General features: G+C 34.1%; 1 protein-coding gene across 5 annotated transcripts in view; it reads left to right on the forward strand.

Moving 5' to 3' along the window:
• The window catches only part of KIF2A (kinesin family member 2A), a 62,390-nt gene that overhangs the window by 25,292 nt on the left and 9,726 nt on the right, over nucleotides 1–27,372 (forward strand). For 3 of the 5 annotated variants that reach the window (XM_019743674.3, XM_019743693.3, XM_074328907.2), the window contains exons 2-16: nucleotides 9,873–9,967; nucleotides 10,361–10,480; nucleotides 12,419–12,473; nucleotides 13,856–13,978; nucleotides 14,582–14,682; nucleotides 17,449–17,544; nucleotides 19,073–19,127; nucleotides 19,500–19,662; nucleotides 21,698–21,788; nucleotides 21,929–21,992; nucleotides 22,562–22,653; nucleotides 23,017–23,159; nucleotides 23,464–23,668; nucleotides 24,421–24,531; nucleotides 25,566–25,633. In XM_019743674.3, coding sequence (XP_019599233.1) covers nucleotides 9,873–9,967; nucleotides 10,361–10,480; nucleotides 12,419–12,473; nucleotides 13,856–13,978; nucleotides 14,582–14,682; nucleotides 17,449–17,544; nucleotides 19,073–19,127; nucleotides 19,500–19,662; nucleotides 21,698–21,788; nucleotides 21,929–21,992; nucleotides 22,562–22,653; nucleotides 23,017–23,159; nucleotides 23,464–23,668; nucleotides 24,421–24,531; nucleotides 25,566–25,633 — 1,582 coding nt within the window. The remainder of the gene's footprint in view (nucleotides 1–9,872; nucleotides 9,968–10,360; nucleotides 10,481–12,418; nucleotides 12,474–13,855; nucleotides 13,979–14,581; nucleotides 14,683–17,448; nucleotides 17,545–19,072; nucleotides 19,128–19,499; nucleotides 19,663–21,697; nucleotides 21,789–21,928; nucleotides 21,993–22,561; nucleotides 22,654–23,016; nucleotides 23,160–23,463; nucleotides 23,669–24,420; nucleotides 24,532–25,565; nucleotides 25,634–27,372) is intronic. The other 2 variants (XM_019743703.3, XM_019743682.3) reach the window with 1 other exon arrangement.

A 27,372-nucleotide genomic window follows, 5' to 3' on the forward strand; every position in this document is an offset into this window, starting at 1 on the left:
CCCAAACTCCCTAACCAATTTTGAAAGTGTAATTGACATTATCAATCACCTACGTACGAACAAGGTGTGATTAAAAAATATGGTGAATGTTTAAATTTTAAAAAATTACAGTAACAGACACATTGCCATTAATGTCCCTCAAAATACTCCCCCTCACTTCAAACACACTTATCCCATCATTCTTGCCACTTGAAGCAGTTCTGGAAATCCTCTTTCGTGAGTGTCTAGGTGCACTGTCGTAGCTGCCTCGATGTCCTGAATCATTTTGACTTTGGGGAAGAGATAAGTCTCATGGTTGATGGTGCCAGGTCCGGTGAATAAGGTGGATGAGGACACACTGTAATGTATTTATTTGACAGGAAATTGCCATACCAGAGGCGATGTGTGACACAGAGCGTATTCATGGTGTAGGATGAAGTAATGACACTCAAGAAAGAGGACTTCCAGAACTGCTTCAGAAAGTGGCAAGGGTGATGGGATAAATGTGTTTGAAGTGAAGGGGAGTTATTTTGAGGGGGATTAATGGCAATGTGTCTTTTACTGTAATAATTTTTAAAATTTAAACATTCACCGTATCTTTTGATCACACCTGTGTAAGTAAAATACTATCATGTTTAACATAATGAATAAGGGTAACAAGTCAGTTTATATGCAGTAAAAATCTTTTCTCGTATTATAATTGCTTTTTGTCCGTCTCCAGTGTTTTCTTTCAGCATTTTCTTAACTATTTTGGGACTCATTCCATCCTAGGCAAAACAATGACTAATTAAATATGAGAAGCTGTGGAAATACATTCAGGACAAGCACACAGTGGCAGAAAGTGGCTCACACTGAATATGATGCAAGCATTATCCTGTACTACATTTTGATAACTTGGCATACTTCTTTATTTTCTGACCATCAGTTATATTTGGATTGTAACTCAGAACTTTTTTCTTGCACACTCTTTTGTTTAAAATGTGAATTGAGTTTTGGCATATACATATATAAATCTTTTCCTATATAAACATTGGCCAAAATGTCTTGCGTTGAGAGAGAAGTTTTATGAAGTTTGGATATTAAAAACCCAGAGGTCTTCTATGGGAAAATGACTGGGGAGACGTACTTCCCAAACTCTTTGCAAGTATTTTTTTTCTTTGCTCTTAACAGATGACATTTTTTACACTGTAATTTATCTTTACAAGTAGGTTGAAATAAAGCTGAAAGCTTTTATGTAGGTCTCTAGATTCTTAAGTTTCAAAAAAATCAGTTTGAAACGAGCAGTTATAATTTATGCAAGGTCTGACAATTAGGTTTGAGAACTTGTTGCAACGATATTGCTAACCTTTTTTGATACCAGGATTATTCGGAATTTGTACCAACTGGACAGTTAACCAAGTTTACTACTTGGAAGTGCTGAAAAGGCTGCGTGAAAAAGTTAGATGACTTCAACTTTTTGCCAAGAATTCATGGCTCTTGCATCACGACAATGCACCAGCTCACACGGCACTGCCTGTGAGGGAGTTTTTAGCGAGGAAACAAATAACTGTATTGGAACACTCTCCCTACTCACCTGATTTGGCCCCCAATGACTTCTTTCTTTACCTGATGATAAAGGAAATATTGAAAAGAAGGCATTTTGATGACATTCAGGACATTAAGGGTAATACAATGACAGCTCTGATGGACATTCCAGAAAAAGAGTTCCAACATTGCTGTGAAGGATGGATTAGGCGCTGGTGTCGGGAGTACTGCGAAGGTGATTAATGATATTCAGCAATGAGGTATGTAACACTTTTTCTAGGGTGAGTTCACGAACTTAAGTGTCAGACCTCATATAATAGTGTTGGTTTTATATATTAGTGTGAACTTATAGTTTTCAAATCTCCCATTTTCTAAAAATACGATGTATGACTCAAAGCTGGATTGGGGCTTCTGATCAAAATAGTACAATGAAGTTCATGTATTGGCATCTTTCTGCTTCAGATACATGAAAGAAAACCAAAAAGGCATAGCTGAGCTCAAGAACAAGATACCACTATGGAACAGAAATGGATTGGGAATACTAAGAAATGGGTAGGGCTGAGCTGGCAAGGATTGCAAATTCCTAGGATGATAGGGATTAAAAAGAGTCAGAATCAGGTTCACTGTTTGAAGACAGACTTGTGTGGCTCCTCTTTAAAGTCAGCAGTTGCAGCTGATTTGTTCCCTGGAGCTTGGTTTATAGGAAATTTTTCTCCGAGGGAGGCAGTCCAGTGCAATTAAGGTAAATACAGGGAGTAATACTCAGCCTCTGTGCACTGGGAAAGTCATAGCAATTATTTGTGGCTTTATCTATTCCGATTGGTCAGATGTCTCACTTTTAGAAATCATTAACAGGATACCTAGAGTCAAAGAATCAACACTGAAAATTAGAAAATAGTTTGAACAATAAAACTACATGTAAAAATTTGTAAGATGCTGCTAAAGCAGTTCTTGGAGAGAAATGTGCAGCTTTAATTGCTTATGAGGAAAAATGGATAATAATGAATGAGCTAAGCATCCATCTTAAGAATTTAGGGGGAAAAACATCAAAATATGCCCAAAGTAGGTTGAAAGAAATACTAATAAGAGTAGTAATTCAGTATTTAATAACACACAATAAAAGGGCTCAACAAAACCAAGTATATTCTTGGAAAAGACAAAATTGACAAAGGTGAGATTTATCATAAAAGGTTGAAAAATTAGGAATGAAAAAGTTATTATTACAGATGCCAAAGGCATTCCTCATAATTATGAACAAACTTCATGCCCAGCATGTGAAAACTTGTGTAAATCTGGAGAAATATCAAAACAGTTGAGAATAGAAACTGCAGTAATCCCATAATTACTAAGGAAATTGCACCTTCTCACAAGTAAAACCCTAAGCCAAGATGGTTTTAACCAGTTCCTACCAAACACTCAAGGTTCACATAATTCTAAATTTACACTATTCCAGAAGAAGGTTGATATGAGAAAGAAAAACTGTTGGCCAGTATTACTCTTGATCAATGATATAAAAATCCAAAGTAGAATAATTCAATGCAATTACAATCAATATCTTAACAGGTGGGGTTTTTTATTGTTTATTTGATTTTTTGGAACTTTTCTAGCTGATTCTAAAATTTATACAAACATACAAAAGGCAAAGAATATCAAAGAAACTCTTAAAGAATAATAAGGACGGAAGCCTTATTTTACCAGATAGCAAGATTTACTGCAAAGCTATGATAATAATTAAGAAGTGTGATTTTGGTTCAATTTGACAGGTAGTGTTGTAGATAAGTAGGAGAAGGGAGGGCTTTTCAGGAAGTGTTACTGGAACAATTTGTTTTCCATTGGGGAGAAAGTGGAAATTGTGTTACCATACATGCAGATCAAAATTACAGTGGGTTACAGTCTTACATATAAAAGGCTTTGTAAAACTTTAGTAGAAAATGTAAGACTCTCAGGAAGAGTTTAATGACATAAAAAGCCATATATAATTGACAAATACATATTTTACTACACTAAAATTAAGAGCTTCAAGTCATCAAAAGACACCATAAAGAAAGTGAAAACATAAGCCACAAACTTTGGAGAAAATATTTGGAACACATATAGCAAAAAATTAATACCAAGACTATATAGAGAATTTCTTTAGAGATGTAAGAGGAAAGACAAATACAGGAAAGGCTTGAATGGCCAACAAACACTAAAATGGGCACAACCTCATTGAGAGAAATTACAAATATTGTGGATGTGAAGTAATTGCTAGTGGGATTATAAATCATTGCAAGCACAGCTAGTATAGGAAACATGGCACTAACTAGAAGTTATTCATGTGTATTCTATATATTTCTTTTCTTAATATATATCCCAGAGAAATTCTTGCATATTTATATCAGTACACATGTATGCGTATAAGAATGCCTACAGCACCATTGTTACAAATAAGAAAAGCATAAATGTCCATCAACACAAAAATCGATAAAGTTTGGCATATTCATATGTGGTGAAAACGAGTGAACTGGTTATATACAACAACATAAACGTATCTTGGAAAAATAGTGTTGCGCAAGTCTCAATGTCAATCCGTTTTATACACAGTTTAAAAATAGGCAAACTATTTAGAGTTTTGTGTGTGTTAAACATTTATAAGTGGTAAAACTATAAAGAAAAGCCACAGTATGATTATCTCAACAGAATAGTGATGATAGTCTCTTCTGGTGTCAGGGAAAAGGAGAGGGAGAGGGCGATTCACCTAAGAAGTGGGACATACAGGGTTTCAGAGGTATTGTTTCTTAACCTGGCTGGTGGTGGGTACACAAGTGTTTGCTCTATTTGTTTTTTAAATGTAAAAGTATATATGATACAATTCATATTAAAGTAAATGAGGAATCAGAGAGTCAAAGAAGAATGTTGTTGAGGATGAAGTACAGGAATTTTCTGAAACCAGAGAAGTAGGGTGGTATTTAGAAAGCCATGTGGGAAGATTGTCCCAAGTTCTAGGGAAAGATATTTCCAATTCTGATTTGTCTCTGAGCTGTACTTCTATATCTGTAGTTGTCTTCTTAACACCATGCGTGATTCCTGTTCACAACTGACACATAGGATAAAATATCTCATTGTTCTGCCACTACTGTCATTTTCCCAGTTAACCAGGCTCAAACCTTTCCTATTATACCTAATCATGAAATTAATGATTTGTTTACTTTGAAAAATCTCATATATCTCTTCCTCTTTTTATTTTAATATTTCACACCCGCGTTAACCGGTGCTTACTTTTTGACTTTTGAAGAAAATCAAATTATAAATTTTTATTGCGTTTAAAAATGAAGTATTTGAGTATATCTTAACTGAACCACATATAAAACAATTTGTTTAAAAAAACTTTAAAGGCATATTGGGAAAAGTTAGGCTTAAAATTTTTTTGAGAGACATCTTTTGGTAAAAATAAAAAGTCCATGCTGCATAGGCACTGCAGTTACTTCTGGTAATGTAATCCACTGGCAGAGAGCAAACACGTAAGACTTCATTCATTCATTTAGCTCCAAACTTACTCGTTTCTTCCTGCTGAAATTTCGTATTTATTTCTTCTTGCATGAGCAAACCTGGACCATGGTAGAGATAAGCCAACATTTTCTCAATCCTGCCTACTAAACCTAGAGCTTAGTCTTAACTAGTGGATCAGCTGCTTTTGGCTCTGCTTCTTGCGTCGGGAGGCTTTCTGGGCGTCTGCATTGGTAATGGAAGTTGTGGGTGTAGCAGTGTTGAGAAGGCCACTGATACTGTGTGTGTTAGCTCCTTGAGTTTCTTTGTCTTCATTGCTAATCTCTCTAGGCTATTTTTGGAGGTTGACGTCCCTGTGAAGTTGTAACTTAACAGTCCTGATACAGATTTTGTCCCACTGGTTTGCCTTTTCTCACACATCTAGTTGGAATATTGTGGTAGATGCCTAACAGTATAGGTGACGTAGGTCTTGCCTTTTGGAACAAACACCTGATTTCCCCCATTCTCATTTTTGTAATTCTGTTGGTAATTGTGTGGAAACCCCTATCTGTACTCCTTTCTCCAACAGCCTCAACCCCTGCCTCTCCATTTCCTGCTGGAAGTTATTCTTTATGGTACAAATGTTCTTGGGGGTCATTTCCTATTGCTGAAATTATATTGATGTCTTATATTAAAACACTTCACTTTCCCTAAAATCTTTGTTGCAATAATCTTGTCCCCCCCAGTGGGTGTTACTGTTGGGAGGCTGCTGGGGGTGGTGGGGTGGGGAAGGGTGGCTGCTGGGTCTCAGCCTCACTACTCATATTGTGGAGATGGTGATGCATGTGGGGGGCTTGGTGCAAACAGTGGCAGCTCCTCCTAGATTGTGATGGTGACTAGCAGGCAGCTCAGGTCTCTCTGGGGTCCACTCTCTGTTTTTCAGGTGTACTGCTTGTATCTTCCTTTAAGAAAGTACTTCTTCAGCTCTAGAGAGTACTTGAGTTGACAGCCTCCAGCTGTTAATAACTTCGGGCTCCTTAGCTTTTGAGTTGAGGCCTTGTTTTTCCTGGCAAACCTCCAGCAGTGAGTGAGGACAGTTGGGTACCAGGGTATTTCCATCTTGGCCCAGTGTGGGGCTCCTTTCATCACCGTCTTTGTTCTGGACTCCTTGCTGGGTTGGCCACCACATTGTCAGTTCTGCATCAAGGTCTAGGCTTTCTCTGCTCAATCCTGCTTTTATATCTATTGGTAATTGCACGGAAACCCCAATCTGTACTCCTTTCTTCAACAACCTCATATCCCCTCTCCTTCACAGGTTTCAGATCTGCATCATGAGCTGAAAGTTTTCCATGCCCAGTCTGGTTTCCTCCTCCTCTTCTCATTCACAATAAACCTCTTGTCCTCCTGTCTCAACATCTGCTTCCCAGAGGACCCAGCTGGTACATGGCACTTCTACTGGTTATTTACCCAATTTCTGTCCAAATCAAATTGCAGGGAAGATTCTCATTTCTTTTTTTAAGCCCCTCCATTGACTCCAGCTCATCATTTCCCTCCATGCCCAGCACCTGCCTCTCCTCTAATGTCCCACTTACCACAGTTAATGGCACCACTATTTACTCAGTTGCTTTTACATTTGCCTTTCACATGTAAGTCCTTGACCCATCTAGAACTTTTTAGGAGGAAGATGGAGTATTGTGTGAGATAGGGATCAGTCAGTAAAATGGACAATTACCATAGGCAGGCGTGAATGAGGCTGCAGAGGTAATGAGTGGTCAGATCGAGTAGGGCTTTATTATATACAAGTTTGGACAATTAAGTTTGCGAACTCATTCTAGAAAAATGCTACGTACCTCATTGCTGAATATCACTGTGGTCACTTTCGAAGTACTCCCCTTGGGAAGCTGTGCACTGACACCAGCGCCTAGTCCACCCTTCAAAGCAATTTGGGATTTTTTTCTGGAATGGCCATCAGAGCTGTCGTCGTATTACCCTTGATGTCCTGAATGTCATCAAAATGTCTTCCTTTCAATATTTGCTTTATCTTCAGGTAAAGAAAGAAGTCATTGGGGGCCAGAGCAGGTGAGTAGGGAGGGTGTTCCAATACAGTTATTTGTTTACTGGCTAAAAACTCCCTCACAGATGGTGCTGTGTGAGCTGGTACATTGTCCTGATGCAAGAGACACGAATTGTTGGCAAAAAGTTCAGGTTGTCTAACTTTTTCATGCAGCCTTTTCAGCACTTCCAAATAGTAACCTTGGTTAACTGTCCAGTTGGTACAAATTCATAAAGAATAATCCCTCTGATATCAAAAAAGGTTAGCAACATTGTTGCAACAAGTTCGCTAACGTAATTGGGAGCCACTAAAAGGTTTTGAGCAAAGGAATAATATAATCTGACTTAGTTTTAATAGGAATGTTTAGGCTGTTCTATGGAGAATACACAGAAGGCAGATAGGGTAGAAGCAAGGAGACTGATTGGGAGAGAATTGCAATAATCTGGGACAAGGCATTGATGGTTTGCAAAAGGTGATTGATAGAAATTGATAAGAAATGGCATTATCTGTGGGTAAGACTCAGGCATCATCATTTTATTTTGTTAAAGCTCCCTAAGAGTATTTTATGTACATGAGGGTTGAGAATCTATTGTACAGCTTATAAATTTTTGCAGGGGTATTTGCCATTTACGCTACATAGTCGTCTTCAGCTTAATATAGAGGAGTAGAGAAGCGTAGTGATAGTAGCAGCTTTTGTATCTGACTATGGTTTAAATCTTTTTATTACTGACTAGCTGTATAACTTTGAGCTTCAGTTTCCTCATTTTAAAAATGGATATATGTACTTCCTAGATACGTTTGTTATAGTGAATGAACCAATGTAGATTAAATGACCCAGTCTCTGACATATACATGCTTAGAAAGTAGTAGCCTCAGAAAGATCTGGTTTATCAGTATTGTAAAAATTGTTAAATAATGTTCAATTTCCATGAAGGTGTGGAGAAATAGGTCCTGTTGTTGATGGGAAGGGTAATGGAGGGCAATTTTGGAATGTCTATCAAAATTTCAGTTTCTTTGATTCATTAATTCTGCTTCTAGAAGTTTTATTTATGAAAACATTCATACTCAGTGCAACATCTTTTAATAGCAAACAGTTGGAAACAATTTAAATTACTCTTAGTAAAGGAATAATTAAATTGTGGTACATTCCTTTTATGGAGTGCTATGCAGTTGTTAAAATTAATATGTCAGTAGAAAGATTGCCAGTAAGTACATAGTATAGTTTTTTAAAAAACAACAACCTATTACTTGAGAGTACGCTTATATCTTGAATACTTGAATTTTTGAAACAAAATTATATTCACTTATTTCTTCAAAGTTTTATAACCCATATAGAGAAGATAGTGATTGACAGTAATTTTATACATAACTACTTACAAAATTATTAGTGTCCATATTTTCTTTAAAGATACTATATGCTTGTTAGTATAATAATGTCATTTGTTTTATGTACTGTGTATCTGCGTTTTTTATTTAAAGAGCTATAAATTGTTCTAAGGTGCTCCGAGGACTTCATTTAGGGAATACATATGAAAATTCCATGTGTTTAGCATTTTATTAGATAATATTGAAGAGGCAGATTGTAACAAATAGTTTCTATCCTTACTTGACTAATAATCAAGATGGAAACAGATGAAATAAGTAAAAAACATACATACATATGTGTGTATATACTTATATATGCATGTGACCCTTGAGTATGTACATGGGTTTCAACTGCACTGGTCCACTTATACATGGATTTTTTATCATTAAATATCTGTACTATTTTTGATCTGTGTTTGGGAGTCCGCAAATGCAGAGGCCAACTGTATGCATTTATCTGCGCCACTTTATGTAGGGGATTTGAGCATCTGGGGATTTGGTATTCTGGGGTGGGGGGGGAGGGTCTTGGAACTCATCCCTTGCAGGTACTGAGGGACAACCACATTTTTGGAGAGTCAAAAGTTGTATGCAGATTTTCGACTGGGGGTGCGTAGGGTCGGCGTCCCTCACCGCCCCATTGTTCACGTATAACCTATTGATCTTCTTCTGGGAATTTTTCCCAAAGAAATAATCTAAAAAGTGAATAATGACAAATGTACAAGAATAGTATTCATTGCAGTAACCTAAGTGACCATCAGTAGGTATTAAATAAGTTGTGATAAACAATGGAATACTATATAATAATTAAAAATAATTACTTTGATCTACAGTTACAGGTACCAGATCCACAATCTATTAAGAGACGGAAAACAAGTTTAATACATTACATATAATGTCCTCACTATAGATGGTAAATACTGGAGTGATCAGAGAAGATAAAGTGTAGAATGGATTTCGATAGGCAACATGCAAAAAAAGAACATTTTAGATTAGCATTTCCCAACCTTTTTGGTCTTGAATTCCTTTCTTTAGTAATTTTAAATTAATATCATTAATTTGTATAGTATATGATAGTGATTTTTAAGTAAAAAGTGTATCAGTATAGTATTGAAAATTGCTTTATGAATTTTTGTTCTGTGTTCTACAGAGTCATTGTTGGCACATAGTAAGGAAACTTTCTGATGATTATAACTGTTTAACAGTATAAAATTTCAGGGATTTCATGCCCACTTTGTGACCATTTATCATATATGCTGAAAATAAACTTTATAATCCAATTTCTTGAGTTCCTGGTCTTGACGAGTAACAAATTGATTTATGGTGCTGTGGACAAATTTCATACCCTAATCCTGAAAGTCTGTGGAAATCCTTTGTAAGAAAAGTAGTATGATAGTCTTTTAATAGTTTATAAATTATAAAATTGTATTTGACAGTGTTTAGGCATTCCATAATTCATGCCATTTTAAAAATGTGTATTCCCACTTAGGCCGAATTCATCAAGCAATGGTAACATCTTTAAATGAAGATAATGAAAGTGTAACCGTTGAATGGATAGAAAATGGAGATACAAAAGGCAAAGAGGTATGATCACTGGGTTAAAATTTTATTTCTAGTATTGTAATCAAGTTTCGAATATAAAACAAAACAGAAAAGTATGTAATTTTTATATAATACATGTATTTTTTTATCGTTCTTTTAAAAACTTTCAAAAAAAAAAAAAAACTTTCAAGTGATTAACAAACTTCCCTCAAAGAAAGGTAGATTTCTCCTGCATCTTACATGATTGGACATATAATCAAGACCACACAATGCAATCTTAAGAGAGATTATTTAAATATATGAGGGTTATAATTCTAGATAATCTAGTTTTCAAAGCAGTACCATTCATTAGGCTAAAATTATTTAATATTCTCTGTGTGAATTTATTTGAAAAATAAAAGCTTAATTGTCAAATGCATGTGGTTTTTAAAACAGATTGACTTGGAGAGCATCTTTTCACTTAACCCTGACCTTGTACCTGATGAAGAAATTGAACCCAGCCCAGAAACACCTCCACCTCCAACTTCCTCAGCCAAAGTAAACAAAATTGTAAAGGTTAGTGATGTAAATTCAGTGTGTGCGTGTGTTCTGGTTTGAAATTGGCAGGCTGTGGGAGTGTTTTAAGTGTTAGTTTGCTTTGTTAAAAAACAAAAACAAAAACCTTAATTCTTTCTGCCATCCACAAGCATGTCTGAGTATATATATACTTTCAAAGATTGATGTTGGGTAATTCACAATTGTGACAATCATTAAATAACATCCTAGAAATTCCTTGTCTGATTAGGATTTTTCCTAAGACTAATAGCTTCTCAGGAGATATGGGTCAAAACAATTGCTTGTCAGTGTTGAATGAATACAAATGACTGATAAAGAATGACTGTTTACTATTCATAATACCCTCTCCCATGGTCTTTTGAAATAGTAATTCAGTTAATTTTATGTTTATTAAAGAAAGATAGGAAATGACAGTGTAGTTTAACTATTTCTGTATTACCGTGTTTCCTCGAAAATAAGACCTAACCGGACAGTCAGCTCTAATGTGTCTTTTGGAGCAAAAAATAATATAAGACCCGGTCTTATTGGGTCTTATATTAATTTTTGCTCCAAAAGTCGCATTGGAGCTTATTGTCCAGCTAGGCCTTATTTTCTGGGAAACAGGGTATCTGTGAAGATAAACTTTAAAACCATGGTCTATCCTCCCTGACAGTTTATCTTTGTAAAAACAAAAGGCCTGTTATTTCTATTTAAAAGATAATTTCTCTGCATTTCTGTTGAGACTTCTCACTGTTTGTATGAAGCTTTGTATCAAAATGCAAAATACTTTTTAAACCAGACAGTCTCAGAGTTGTTGAATCTGCAGTTCACTTCAACAGGCATTTGTTGATTTACTACATTGTTGATTTTATCACCTACAAAGATAAATATGACATGACTTTAATCCTATGGAACTTGCTATCTCCCAGGGAAGACATGCATAAGCATCCAAATATAATATGATAGAAGCCTAACTATATCAGCAAAACCTGCTTTTTAAGCCATGCATATGAACATAAAGCAGATTTTCAGTTCATATAATTTCAGCATATTGAGAGTCACTGCTTAAAGGTCATGTTACCACTTGCAAACAAGCTTTTTCATATGTAGCTTCACAACCTGAAGCATCCATAGTTTAGCCTTCTGGGTATGTCATTCGCAATCTCTGCAGTGCATTAGAATCACCTGGAGAATTGTTTAATATGCTGGTTCCTAGGCTTGCTCCCAGAGATTGTTTGATGTTATCTAAAGGAAGGCCCTAGCATCAGTACCTTTTTAGTAGTACCCATCTGATCGGAATGTGCAGTTAGAGTTGAGAACCACTGCATTATTTGGTATATTTAAGTGAATAAAATGAAGTCTTGGTAAATAAATAATAGGACCAAAAATTTGCTGTCCTAATCTCTGCAGTCTTTGAAAGTCTAATGAATCCTTTTAATATAACTGACAGCGTGCATCTCAGAGTATTTTGATGTTTCAGTGTAACACCAGGCTGTAAGTTGTCTGCAACTACTATTTTATTAATTACCCTCTGACATCCAAAGATGAAATGTCTTGTTACATGGTTTTGGTAGAAGAGTATGATGATTAAAAGCATGGTTTAGTGAAATTAACCTCTCTTTGCTTCAGTTTTCTCATTTACGAAACCGAAATAGCAGCAATAATGACCTTATAGGGTTGTTGTAAAAATTAAATGAATTAATACACATAAAGTCCTTAGAGCAGTGCCTGGCTCATTAATTCCTGAATATTTTTTTGGGTGGGGAATACTCAGATAAAATTTAGATACTGATAGCATTAATAATTCATTGGGAGGTTATTTATAATTTTTCTAATATAAAAATATAAAATTTAGTTTTATATTATTGTATGTCTGCCTACTTTTGTTTAATTAAAGGAAGCTGATTATGATATATTTATGAGGAATAAGGAGAGAAAGTAAAATTTTCTCTCTTACAGAATCGGCGGACTGTGGCTTCTATTAAGAATGACCCTCCTCCAAGAGATAACAGAGGTAAAGTAAAAATGTATCTATTAATTTTGCCTATTGCCTATTGCCCTGAGAAGGTAAATTAAAAGTAAATAATACCCTTGGCATTATTATTTTATGTGGCTAATTTTAAGATTGGTATTGTCCTGATTTCATAATATAATAATGTTTGTAATAAGGGGAAAGAGGTGGTGGTAGAAGAGGGTAAATGAGGTCAAATATATGGTGATGGAAGGAGAACTGACTCTGGGTAATGAACACACAATGTGATATATAGATGATGTAATACAGAATTGTACACCTGAAATCTATGTAATCTTACTAACCATTGTCACCCCAATACATTTTAATTAAAAAATTATTTATAAAGGTACGTGATAAATGTGAAACTTCATGATCTCTGCAATTTTTGATTCATCTCATTTATCCAGTAATTTTTAGATTTAAGGAGAACCTTATGCGAAAGAAAGGAATGCAGAAGTAGTCAGTTGATTGATTTCACAAGGATAAGTATAATCATCATGACATGCTCTATATAACTTTCTGGCTAACAAGCTTCCAGAAAGGGTCATGGGTAACTTTGAAGTCAGCTAAAATCAAAAAGTTAAACAGGTATGAATTTTAGTTAATTGTAGGTTTTATTTTCAGCCAAGAGATGTAAAGCATGAGTTGTAAAGCATAGTTAATTTCTTATCTACTATTCAGCAGTTCAGAATGGTCCTTTCTAATAGTGATATATCTCTGCATGTATGTATGAGTGGTGAGGAAAGATGGGTATAAGTATCAGAGGAGAGACTGGAGGTATAGGGAAAGACCTGCACTTTAAACACTGTCCTTTGAGTCTTGTGAAAATTTATAGTTCTTTGTAGAATGTAATATTTATATTTACTTCGTATGTCTCTTTTCACTTTCATAACATCTACAGTAGGAAATTGTCTGCTAAAGATTTGCACACTTGAGGAGCAAAGAATGAGGTTTGGAATATAGGGAGGATTGAAGGACTTCTAAACTTTTACTTTCTATACTTCTGAGTTGTATAAATTTTTCAAAATGAGAATGCATTTAAAATTCATATTTTGCACACTTACATTTTTTAAATGATTATTAAAACTCAAGTCTGGCTTTTATTTATTTTTGTAATATAAGTTATTCAGATTGAGTTCTGTAATTAAAATTACTTTGGTGGCACCTAAGTCTGCACATACTACACTGAAAACCTCCTAGCTTGTCACTTTATGGAACATAATTTTTATATATCCTGTTTATGTGTGCATAAGTAGAAAACCTTGCAATTTGCTAATGCAACTTTTAAGCGTCAGTTCTTTAGAGATAACTCTGTGCCCGTTACGAGGGTCCGCCTTTACTAATTTTCTGTTCTGAATTGAAAAATTTTGTTTTACTTACAGTGGTTGGTTCTGCACGTGCGCGGCCTAGTCAACTTCCTGAGCAGTCGTCTTCTGCACAACAGAATGGTAGTGTTTCAGATATATCTCCAGTTCAAGCTGCAAAAAAGGAATTTGGACCCCCTTGTATGTAAATTATGTATCGAGGATTCAGTCATTTCAGGCATACATGTATTCTCTCTTGGTCATCCTGATTAAGTCCCCAAATGGAAAACAGTGTAGTTTTATACTTGATTGCAGATTTCATTTTACCACTGTGGAGAAAATTTTTTTCTTGTTAGTTTAGTCTACTAATTGGGTTTTTAACTATGTTTTGGAGAAAATTTTTTTATAAATATAAAAATTTTAAGTGTTTTCAGTAGCACTGAATTTAAAATTCTGGCCAGATGGTAGTTTGACAGATGTTACAGAAGAAATTCTTATGTTCTTGCTTCAAAGATCTGTGATTCTAAACCAAGAGATGACATGTATCAATATGTTCGAGTCATTTTTCTTGACTCTTTATTTGTATACTGTCCTGTTCCTCGTTTTGTTAAAGCAGCTCATAAGTAAAGTTCACATAGTTGTTAGTAAAGTTCATATAGTTGTTATGGGCATGCTTTGTCACTGTGTAGTTTTTTTTATTTATTTTTTTTTTTGGTTATGTGGTGAAATTATGCATAATTTTTTTTTGTGTGTAAGTACAATACCCAAAAGAAAATACTTCTACAGCTTATCTTTTTCTTTCAGCACGTAGAAAATCTAATTGCGTGAAAGAAGTAGAAAAATTACAAGAAAAACGAGAAAAAAGGAGACTACAACAGCAAGAACTTAGAGAGAAAAGAGCCCAGGTTTGTGACAGAAACGTATTTTGTGTATGCACCAACTGAAGAGTAGACTGTGTCAGTAAAAGTGATTGGCTTAGGAAAAAAGTGTTGAGGCATTCATTTGAAGATTTCGATGTAGTTCCTTAAATTGACATTGAGGAATAATTTAAACTCTTATGACAATAAGTTATCGTAACAGAGTTTAACGTGTGTACTTTTCATGTTTTAGGTGGATACGTGTCCTGAATTTGTTCTGTTTTGAATAATAAGCTATTATGTCACAGAATTGTAATCCATGTATTACAACATTCAAGAATAATAGGATTTTCACTTTTTTCCTTACTTTTTTTTTAGTTTCAGGTGCACAAAACAATGTAATAGTTAGACATTTATCATTTCTATCCCTCACACAGTGTTTACTTTTTAAAAATATCTAAAAATATATTCAGAAGAATATCCAGTTACAGTACATGATTATATTATAAATTTTATTGTTGTTTTTCCATGGTAAATAAGGTAAACATAACACATTTAAAGGGGGGAGGTTCCTTGTGTTTTATTTATGCTGGATATTGAGAGTGTATCTGTTGTTTTCCTTCACGTTCTCTTTACATAGTAGCAAAACCATTTGCTAGCATTGATGCAATTGCTTAGAGGACTGGTCTCTACAGGTCTTCACCTATTAGAAATTCTGTTATTGTACATATAACTCCTCCATTGTGCTTATATTATATCTATTCTCAGAATTTGTTTCCCGTAATAAAACATCAGGATTGTTTTTTATTTAGGAGTATGTTCAAACGCCCTTAATCATAAAGATGTTGTGTTTGAAAATTGTGGAGCCAGTATAATATTTAACCTGAGTAAATCAGCTTATACTTGAAAAAGACCCTAGAATGACCAGTTGGGTTTTGAAATAAATTATACAAAAGATAGATAGATCTATTGATACTTAGCACAGACGCCACCTGGTATTTCCTGTGGGTACACTTCATATTGTCACATCTCTTTGTGATCTCTTAATTTTCACTTTACATTCTACTTCCCAATTGATGTAGTTGTTATTATTTCCTAGAAGTTTAATTGAAAGTAAGTTTCATTAACAGTTTTGAAATTTAAATATATTAAAAGCAAATCTGCACATGGTATGAAAAAAGATCAGATCTTAGAATGTTCGGTAATGTATTATGACTAGGAGAGGCTGTTAACTATAGTTATTTACTATATGTTAATCTGAATTTTCTCAGTTTTAAAGCAAAAAAGTAACTTGCAGTTGTTACATAAAATTTCCCATTGCCGAGAGAAAGAGGCTGACAACTCCATCATTACATTAAGAGTTTATTAAGGGAACTTATGTATGAGGTATGTCTTGGGTAGCAGCACCAGCAAGATGATGGACACCCTCCATACCACGTGGCAGGCGCTCAGGGGTTACATAGGACAGGGCAGGATGGATAGGGGTACTGGGGTGTGACCTGCCCCAGTTAAGGGGGAAATGCGTTACATACTTGCCCAGGGCAGGGCCAGGACCTGTTGAGGACCCAGCATGCCTGGAGCACAGGGGAGGAGTCAGATAGTCTCCGAGGGGGTTTAGGGGAAGCAGTCTCTATTCTGGCCCTTATCTAGCAGATCTAGTAATAGCTGGATCTGGCAAGAGGGTCAGCAGCAGTGAGGCAAGGTCAGGCAGTGGTCACATCATGAAACAGTCTTTCCTCCACAGCAGTAAGCATTCAGTAATTTGGATTTTAAAGATTTTAAAAATTGGCTTTTGATTCCTTTAAATTCTATGTCCTATCAATTTGGAGCTGTTTTACCATGCCTTAGTTTTTTGTTGTTTTTTTTTAGAGAGCCAACGAAAAATAGGAAGTGAACATAAATAAATCCATATTTCCACTTTGCGAATAATGGGGAAGGCCAGTTCTCGCCCCACATGTTCTCCCTCCATCTCTCCCGCTCCCCCACCGCGGCTTGGCCAGTTCTCTGAAGAGAACCTATCACTAATACTGGGGACCTACGCCTCCCTCTCCCTCTCCCTCTCCCTCTCCCTCTCCCTCTCCCTCCCCCTCTCCCTCCCCCTCCCCTCCCCCTCCCCTCCCCCTCCCCCTCCCCCTCCCCTCCCCCTCCCCCTCCCCCTCCCCCTCCCCCTCTCCCCCCTCCCTCTCTCTCTCCCTCTCTCTCCCTCCCTCTCTCCTTCTCTCCTTCTCTCCCTCTCCCTCTCTCCCCCTCCCTGTCCCTTTTCTCCCCCCCTCTCCCTCCCCCCTCTCCCCTTCACCCACCCTCCCACCTCAGCTGGGTCCTTTTGTTCTCTTCCCCAAGAATGTATCACTAGCAAACCCTTCTTTCATATTTAAAAAAAGAAAAAAGAAAGAACGGGAAGAAGAATTTGATTAAATGAATTTTTTTAAGAATTTCAGCTTTCTTAGAGTTTATCGATGTTTAAAATGAGTACAATTTCTCTTTTGCTCCATTTTCTAGGATAATTAAGGTATAAGTATAACATGATTTTTTGAAACAGGTCAAAGGTGACTTTAATAAGGAGTGTTTGGTTTAGAATTAACATAATGCGTGTGGACTAACAGAATTGTGTTTTTAATATGAAAGTGATTCCTCACCATACTATTAGTCATGAACTCTGAAACTGAATTATATCACGTCTCCAGTTTGAGTTTCGGCTTGGATGTGACAAATGACACAATCTATTAGTTCAATTTTAATTTTCAAACCATATATAACAAATGTAAAACCACATTACTGTAAGTATAATAAATGATGATTCTCTCTGTCTTATAGGATGTTGATGCTACAAACCCAAATTACGAAATTATGTGTATGATCAGAGACTTTAGAGGAAGTTTGGATTATAGACCATTAACAACAGCAGATCCTGTAAGATTCTTTGTAAACCATTGCTCTAGAATTTTTTGTATTGTACATAAAATCATATTTGATAGCCACTAAACTAATATTGTTTTTACTATGTAAATTTTATTCTCTTAATGGGTGCTCATTCCTTACATTTTAAGGAGGGAATCACGAACTCATCCACATTCATGCTTATCTCCAATAATTGGATGTATCAGGCATGCTTTCCACAAAGATGTCTGTTGCAAAGCAAAGCCTCCCTGTCTGGTCAGGCAGAGCAGCTGCTAAAGGAGTGATGGCTGGACACCCAGTTTCCTTTCTGACCATCACTTACACTTTGATCTCAATTTCAAGCTTATTTACTCTTTGGCTTGTGCTATAGATCCCACTGTCATTCCAATTTACTATTAATATGTTATTTTAAAATAAATGTTATTCTCTTTTGGTTTTTAACAATAAGTGACGATTGCTGAGGACTGCAGCAGACCAGAAATCTAGTGCTCCAAAAGTATTCTGCTATCTTATTACTCCCCTCCTTTCCTATTATAGAATGAGAATTTATTGGACGGGGAATACTTTTGTGAGTAATTGTTACTTACGAAAAACAATCCATATGACAGCACATACAGAATGTCGTATTTGGTACACAAAATGCATTTGTGTTTAGCAGATGTATTATATAGGATTTAATAGAGTTTCTCATAACATTTGCATTTTATATGTTATGGTACCCCTCCATGTGGATGCCCCTCCTTGCTACCCCTCCATGTGTTTAACCTACTACATCTGAGCTCATGCTTTAGGACAGGGATTAGCAAACTTTTCTGAAAAGGGCCTGATACTAAATTTTTTTGGCTTTGTGAACCATTTTATAGTGGTTTTCGCACAACTACTCAATTTTGCTTTTGTGATATGAAAGCAGCCACAGACAATACATAAATGAATGGACATGACTGTTCCGGGAAAGCTTTATAAAAGCAGGTAGTAGGCTGGATTAGACCTATAGGCCATACTATTCCGATCCCTGCTTTATTTTAATAATTATTATCGAAAGGCAAGTATTGGGAACATAAATTTTATGGACAATATTTATGTGTAGGAATTGGCATAGTACAAGATTGTTCCAATTATTTTGCTCAGTAATCTGGGAATCATGTTTCTTGTCTATAGTTAGTTATCTTTGCCGACAACTTTCCCTATAATCAACCTGAAAATACACCACTTGGTAGGAAATTTTACTTTTTTTTTTTTAATACAGCACATCTTGGAGTGAATAAGGCAGCTTCTTAATGTGAACTTAATGCTACTAAGAATAATAGTGCCCTCTACAGAGTTATTTCCTAATGGTTTACCAAATAACAAAATAGGCAAGTTTCCATTATACTCAGAATTTTAGAAGTAATTATCTCTGATAACTATTAAAATTTGTGCAAACTGATTTGTTTTTAAGCTTACCTTATGCCATGCATAACCTCTGAAGAAAATATTGCATAATTGACTTTTCAGTGTTTTGCATTCCCGATAATCACTGAAATAAAATATTTATTTCTAGATTGATGAACACAGGATATGTGTTTGTGTAAGAAAACGACCACTCAATAAAAAAGGTATGATGCTTACTGAATTGTAGTAAGAGGTTGATTTTGTCTTATTTGTAAGTTATTTTGTAATAGCAGAAATAAAATTGATTTGGACAATTTAATGTAAATCATTTGTATATAACCGTTAATGCAGATTTCAATGGTTAGCTAATACTGATTTGTTAACTGCTCTATGAATTATTGCCATTCGTGGTTCTTGCTTCATAGAAATTTTGGTTTTATTTTACTTTGTTGTTGAGATATTCTGTCAAATTGCATATTTATGGGATATTTATATTTACAGAACTCATTTTATCTAAATTCTTACTAAAAATAACTTGTACATTAATTCAAATACTGTGAAACTTACTGGGCACTGATTTTCATTTATTCTTTTAGAAACTCAAATGAAAGATCTTGATGTAATCACAATTCCTAGTAAAGATGTTGTGATGGTACATGAACCAAAACAAAAAGTAGATTTAACAAGGTACCTAGAAAACCAAACATTTCGTTTTGATTATGCCTTTGATGACTCAGCTCCTAATGAAATGGTTTACAGGTAGGTAAATTTGTTTTAAATTAGAATTTTTTAAACCGTGTGTTCATCACTAGCCTGAAACTTATATTGATCTTGGCATATCTCTCCAGAGGTGTAATATGTGTTTTTATTCTTAGTTTAAACAAAGAAGGATATGTAATACACACTATAATGAATATAAACAGTGTTCTCTTTAATACTCCCAAAGTCATTGTTTTCATTACTAATAACTTATACACATATCTCTGTATATATGGATTCGAAATTTCTAGAAAATGTTTTCTATACCTCTAGGATTGGATGTGGATAGAAGAGTACTTTCGTTTTTTACTTTTTAATTTCTGTGCTAGTGAAGAAATTGAAATATTTATTATACATTAGTCATTTATTGGTCTAAATATTTAGCTTGTACCACCACTTAAGGAAAAAGAAAAGTTCTGTAAATCTAATTGCATTTGTCTAATTTTTATCATCTTTAAGCTTTAGAAGAGTTTTAACATGAAATTCTTGTATGTTCACATTCAGCTTTAAGCAACTCAAATTTGCATGAATATATTGATAGCCCCAATTTTTATGCCAAATTTAGATTTTCATGCATAGTTTGTAAACAATTCACCTGTAATGTGACAGGTCAGTTTTAGCAGCATTGCTATGTCAGTATAGAACTGTCTTGCCAATTATTTGGATGCTGTTTTGTTGCCATTTCATTTTATAAATATGACTACAAACAGAAAATTTGAGCTACTAAGAGTCCTGAGAATTGAAGATGTTATAAGTGAAATAATGTTGAAACCAAATCCATTGGTCTTAAACCAGCAAACGGGTTTCAGTTGTAAAGAAAGAGGATAAAATTAACATGTGAATGCCAGATAGAAATATTGTGGAGAAATTGTTTTATAGGGAATTATAATTATAAATTGTATATTTTTTACTTTTCTTACAACAGAGTTCTCTATTCTTCCCCCCCACCACACACACACTCTACTCTGCTTCCACTCCTGCCTCATAAAATATGTTTGCCTTTTATAATGATTTCCAAGAAATCATTATAAAGGTATGTTTGTGTGTATATGATAGACTTAGCAAACAGTCTGTGTTTCACCCTGTATTTATGCTTCTTAACTTTAACAATATTGATTCTATCCCCTTTTATCCTTAATTTTTATGGATTGAGGAATTAGACCTTTTCTTGTCTGATCACTCTGCAGATTCATTTCTAGAATGTTTTCGCCTCTTGTTCTGTCCTTTCTCCAGTTGTACCTTTAAAAACATATATCAGCAGAGCTGTATAAAGTGTTCCACATACATTATTTTGAAACCTATATAGAAAGATTTGTTTTCTATCATACTTTTTACTGCTCTGCTCTATGAAGTATTTCTTCTGCCTTCTACCTTTTAATTTTAAGTCTAGTTGTGTTTATACCAGTAGGTTTGAAAGATCATTCAAAGCATAATGTTTTGGTGTCCTTTTCTTGAATCAAGACTATCAACTTGATTCAGAGTCTTATAAGCATAATTTATATTTATTTGTCCACATTCAATGAAATCTTATCACTTAGCACTTTTCTACTTTCTTAGATGGTCTAAGATAACGTTTCTGTAGTTTTTTCCAAAACCCTTTAGCTTTTTTCTGTTGAGATCACCGCACTTGTTTCTGTTAAACTTTTGATCCTTTCTGTTGTCGTTTGTTTTTGTTACATATATTTTACCTGTCTGGCTAATATTACCATCTTTTGCTGTTATTTTTTAAACTTTCCTATTGTCTTCTATATATGTCATAGCTGAATATGCTATCAGTTTTTTTTGCCCATTCTTATTGCGATCATTGTTTATTATGGAATTATTGCTTAAAATTATGCTTTAAAGAGTTTTGAGCAATTTTAGGATATGGTTAAAATTTTTAACAAGTCAGTGGGCTCAGTTGTGGCCTCACAGTTTGAACTCATTGATTTGTTAAAAATCATGGCATAAGTTTTATTAATAGGACTTGATATTTTCTTATTTGTTTAATTTAAATATTGACAGCATATTCTGACTGGTGCATATTAATTTTAAGGTTTACAGCTAGACCACTAGTGGAAACTATATTCGAAAGGGGAATGGCTACATGCTTTGCTTATGGACAGACTGGAAGTGGAAAAACGCATGTAAGTCATTTATTGCAGTTACATCCTGATACGAAGCTAGTTTATTTTATTATAACTTAATTCTTAGACCTAAATTCTTAAGATTTATTCCTGAATGATGCCTTTTATTCTTTTTTTTTTTTTTTTTTTTAAATGTATAGACTATGGGAGGTGACTTTTCAGGAAAGAACCAAGATTGTTCTAAAGGAATTTATGCATTAGCAGGTAACTGTCCTTTTTATATATTTTTTGTAATATTCTTTTTGAGTATTATTCAGGTAGCTTTGAAATAAGACTTGGAAATATTGTCCAGGATTTTAAGGGTAACTGTAATGCTATATATACTGTATATTATGCCAATTTCAAGTTCTCAGACTGCTTGAAAAGAACTATGCATTTGGGGTAGAAATCTTGATTATGTTTGTGTCGTCATGATCTGTCACACTGCTGGAACTTAGTATTTGTTGTTGAATAATGATCTGTGAAAAGCTTCCATTTGGTATGGTTATGAGAGTAAACTTATTATGACCACCTATAATTTTATGCTATTTATAAGGAATAGGTAGTAGGATCCTTTTGTTAAATAATGGAGAGTGGCATCTAAGCCTTAGATGTAATAAAAACTTACTAGTATGTTTTGCAAATTAATGTTCACTTTAGTCTTCATTTTCATTATTGACATTATTGTAGGTAAAGATTAACTGAATCTTCTAAAAATGTAAAATTTGAAATGCTTTTGAAAAATAGTATTTGTTGCATCTTAACAAATTTTGTCCATATGAAATTCTTGATAGCTCGAGATGTCTTTTTAATGCTAAAGAAGCCAAACTATAAAAAGTTGGAACTTCAAGTGTATGCAACCTTTTTTGAAATTTATAGTGGAAAGGTAAGTGGAAACTTAAAAAAAAACTTTTTTAGTTTTTTTTAAATTGTGGTTAAACTATACATAACATAATACTATTTTAACTATTTGTAAGTATACAAGTTCAGTGGTATTATGTACAGTCACATTGTTGTGCAACCATTGCCACCACAGAATTTTTATATGTATTTGGAATATTATGTTAGAATTTTGTTTTATAAGATTTTTAAAAATTACCTTTGAAACTCTTCAGTATTGAGCATTTTATTCTGAAAAATATTTTTATTCTCTGAAATAATTTTCAGACTTTGAATGACTCATTTTTATAGAACTGATTTTTTTTTCTTTAAAGCTAATTTTCTAACTTGAATTTTTTTTTTTTTTCAGGTGTTTGACTTGCTCAACAGGAAAACAAAACTAAGAGTGCTAGAAGATGGGAAACAGCAGGTTCAAGTAGTGGGATTACAGGAACGGGAGGTCAAATGTGTTGAAGATGTACTGAAACTCATTGACATAGGGAATAGTTGCAGGTAAATCTCATTTTAATTAAGAAAGGGAAACTTAATTTCATAATAAGTTTTAGCCACTTTGGCTATAATATAAAAACAAAACAAGAATGTTATTCAATGCATTTTGGAAGTAAACATCATTGTTCAGAAAAACTTTTGAGTGATAGCTGTTATGAATGTGGTTATGTTTAAGAGTTAACTCAGTGTCTCTTGTATTTAGATGATGAAAATTGGATATCTTTTTTTTTTTTTTTAATGAAAATACTGTGGTTTGAACATATAAGTTAAAGTGTTTGTATATTAAATGTCCTTGATCAAATTGTAGAACATCCGGTCAAACATCTGCTAATGCACATTCATCTCGGAGCCACGCAGTGTTTCAGATTATTCTTAGGCGAAAAGGAAAACTACATGGCAAATTTTCTCTCATTGATTTGGCTGGGAATGAAAGAGGAGCTGATACTTCCAGTGCAGATAGACAAACTAGGCTTGAAGGTGCTGAAATTAATAAAAGCCTTTTAGCACTCAAGGTAAATAAAATGTATTTCATTGTGAAAGTCTTTTACTTTTGATTTTAATTATGTTTACTCAGCCACAAAATGATAGTACTTGTTTTATCTAATAAGTAAGCCAGGTTATCATAATTTAGTTGTTTATATTTGCAGTTACAGATATATATAGTACCCAGAAATTTTCTTTATATACATTATTTCTTTTTAGGGTGGATAAAGAATCTGTTAGTTGGTAGGCTAATTGCAAGGCTAATTAAGGAGATTCCAGAGGGCCTTAGTCATATTTTCTTGGAGGAGGGCTAGGAACCACAAAACTGAATGAAAACATAGTTTCTCCGAAAAAAGTGGAATGGCTTTCAAAAATTTAGGCCAGTGTTAGGTCTCTTCCTTGACTAGAAAAGTCTTGGCTGAACTTCAAGAAAACGTTCTGTATTTTTGTTTGTTTTGTTTATTTGTTCATTTGTTTGTTTATGGTACCATTCTAAAAGTTTCTTTTTATCATTCTTACTGTCACTTCTAAACACTATTCCTAATCTCCAGAAGAATCTTTTGGAATAAATAGTTTGTTGGGTTTTTTTTTGTTTTTTAATTTCATTTTCTTGAATTAGGATTTATGGGAACATCTCTACTATGCTATAAACTTGTCAGTATTTTTAGAGCTGATCAGATCTTACATATTAGAATTATAGTAAGAGATCTTTTAAATATGTTCATTAAGATTGCTCTTGTTAAGAAGCCTAATCTCTGAAACTTGCTCTCTTAATTTTCAGGAGTGCATCAGAGCCTTAGGTAGAAATAAACCTCATACTCCTTTCCGAGCAAGTAAACTCACTCAGGTGTTAAGAGATTCATTCATAGGTGAAAACTCTCGTACCTGCATGGTAAGTTTGTTTGTTTTTTGTTTGTTTATGTGTTTTGTTTTAATCCTAAATGAATAATTACATAATATCTATGGAAAAATTATAATATACATTAAAGACAATCTTTTAAATCCTTCTATTGTGAGAGAGACAATGCTACGTAAGAGGTCGTCCCTGCAAGTCTGATAGAGAGGATTATAGTGCAGTTATAATGCATCCTACTAGTTCAAACATCTGAGTCTTCTTGAGGTTGGTTTCCATTGATTGCTGTTTTTCCTTCAGTATGGGTTACACTTTTCTGTTTTTTTTCAGATGTCTAGTAGTTTTCGGTTATATCATTTTATTATGAATGAATGCCTTATAGACACTCTGGATTCTGTTATTTTCTTCTAAAGATTATTGACTTTTTTATTATTTAGCAGGAAATTAACTGAACTGACTCTACACTCTTGTCTCCCCTGCTGTGGGCAGCAACTGAAATTGAAATCTGTTTAGCATTTTTAAACTTAGGAGCCAGCCTTGTGCACACCTAGTTCAGAGGTCAGCCAGAGATTGCATAGTTTATATGCAGAATTTGAGCTTCTCCCTCTCTGCTTGTCTCTTCTGGGACAAACTTCACTTTCCAGCTGGTATGATCATCACCTCCAAACCCTGTCTTTTAGTTCCTTAACAACTGAAATTCTAGGTTTCTAATGAAGTTTTAGTTTTCCTGTGTGACAGCAGCAAAGCTTGTCCTTAGGCAAGGCAGTTATTAAAGGGGTTAGGGGGTAGTCACTCAGTGCTATTCCCTTCTAGTTGCTGACCTCCGTTTTCTGCGTGATTTTGATCATTTTCTGCTGCATTCAGAGAATTGTTTGTGTTTTTACTGGAGTTTATAATTATTACCTGATTGTGGGGATAAGATAGTGTAGTTATCTTGGAGTTCAGATGTCATTAATAATTTTTTAAATAACCATGTTATATATATTGTTATATATGAGCTATATTTGTATCAGTATTACTGTCTTCATCATGTATTATAATATTTTATTTACCTTTGCATTTTTCCCCCATAGATTGCTACAATCTCTCCAGGGATGGCATCCTGTGAAAATACTCTTAATACATTAAGATATGCAAATAGGTATGAGAAATAGTTAACCATTTTGAAATTTGAGGGGAGTAGAGCAGTATATGGTTTAATTTAATATCTGATAGAGTAAATTTTTAAAATTCCGTGTATTGAGATGATACTTAGAATCATTTTGTCAAGTTTTCAAAATAGTATGTTGTGTAATTTGGGAAGATTTATATTTTTAGTAGAATTGGTCTTTCTATCCTAGAATGTGATTATATTTTTTCATTTAACCAAGTAACATTTCATAATATTTTACTGCATGTAAATCATGCATATTCTTACTGTTATATTAAGACTCTAAAGTAAGTATTGGGGCCAGTCTGTATTTCTTAAATTGTTTTGCTATATGTTGGAAATTATTTCTGATAATATTAAATGTTATATATGAGGAATCTAGAGTTTCAATAGTGATAGTACAGTTCCTTCTGGTATTCTGTATGGGTTATATTTTATTATGTCAGTAGTGTTACAAACTTAGTAGGCAATTGGATATTCACAGATGAAAGCACAAAAAGATTATAGACTATTAAAGCAGTTTATTTCTTATAGTCATGAAGTACCCTTGGAATTCTGGATTGTGATGGGCATGTTTATATTTGGTCCACAGATTGCTCCCATTGTACTTGTTTTGAATGACTACATAGTTTCAAATTTCTGTTATCACATACTACATTTGTAATTTTAACCTAGAGATAATTTTCCACTTTGTATTCCATTTCTGGTGTGGAGATTCTCTTAAATTTGTTGAATAGAAGTATTTGTCCCATTTCTTTGTTTTAATCATTATGAACATTTTATTTTTAATCTTTTTTAAAAATGTGAAATACATATACATATAGAAAAGTACCCAAAACATAAGTAAATAATGTAATGAATACTTACAAAGTGAAAATCCCTGTCACCAGATTGGGAAATAGGATGTTTCCAGCAACCCTGAAAGTTCCCCGTGTGTTGCTTCCTGACCAGAAATCCTGAATAACATGCCCAAATCCATTCTCTATTCCAAGGTAGCCATTGTCCTGACTTCTTTGGGAAAAGTTTGTTTTTCTTTTTTTTTAAAAATAGTTTTACTACCTATGTATTTATACCTGAACAACATAGATAGCTATATTTGAACTTTACATAATGAGATTATACCCTTTGTTCTTTTTTATCTTGCCTTTGCTTCAACTGAAGAGATTTTATAGTAAAAACTGTTGGAAAACTATAAACCTATTGTCCTTTTGTAAAAAGAACATGATTATTAAAATATAACTTTTAAAAAATATAATAGAACTTTATTTCTAAATATAATCCCTTTTAAACTTTGAATTATGAGCTCCTACTTGCAAACCTTCATCGTACTTTCAATTGATCCTTATAATGAACATTTATGGTATTGTGAAGTTTTTATCACTAATTTAAAATGCTTCTTATTTCAAAATTGTTCGTGGGAGAGATGAGGAACAGCTAGTGTAGTAGAATATTGCCACGATACGGAATTAAAACAAATAAAAACCCTCTCCATGTCTTCAGATTTCTGGCTGCAAAGGTATCCTCCTAATGTGAAAATGCAGTGTCTGGCCATTCATCTAGTTTGTTTAGGTCCGAGGAAAATGTTTTAATTTGTTGTCATGTAATGTAATTCATTTGCACCATAACTAACTGTCTGGGACCAAGTTCTGCCTTTCATTTCCAAATATCTAGGAATAAAGGTTTTCAACCTCCCTTGATAACTCATTTGAGGAATGTATTTCCTGAATATA

This window comes from Rhinolophus sinicus, chromosome 3, assembly GCF_057876585.1.
Source record: "Rhinolophus sinicus isolate RSI-liver-muscle chromosome 3, RSI-T2T, whole genome shotgun sequence".
Taxonomy (NCBI): domain Eukaryota; kingdom Metazoa; phylum Chordata; class Mammalia; order Chiroptera; family Rhinolophidae; genus Rhinolophus; species Rhinolophus sinicus.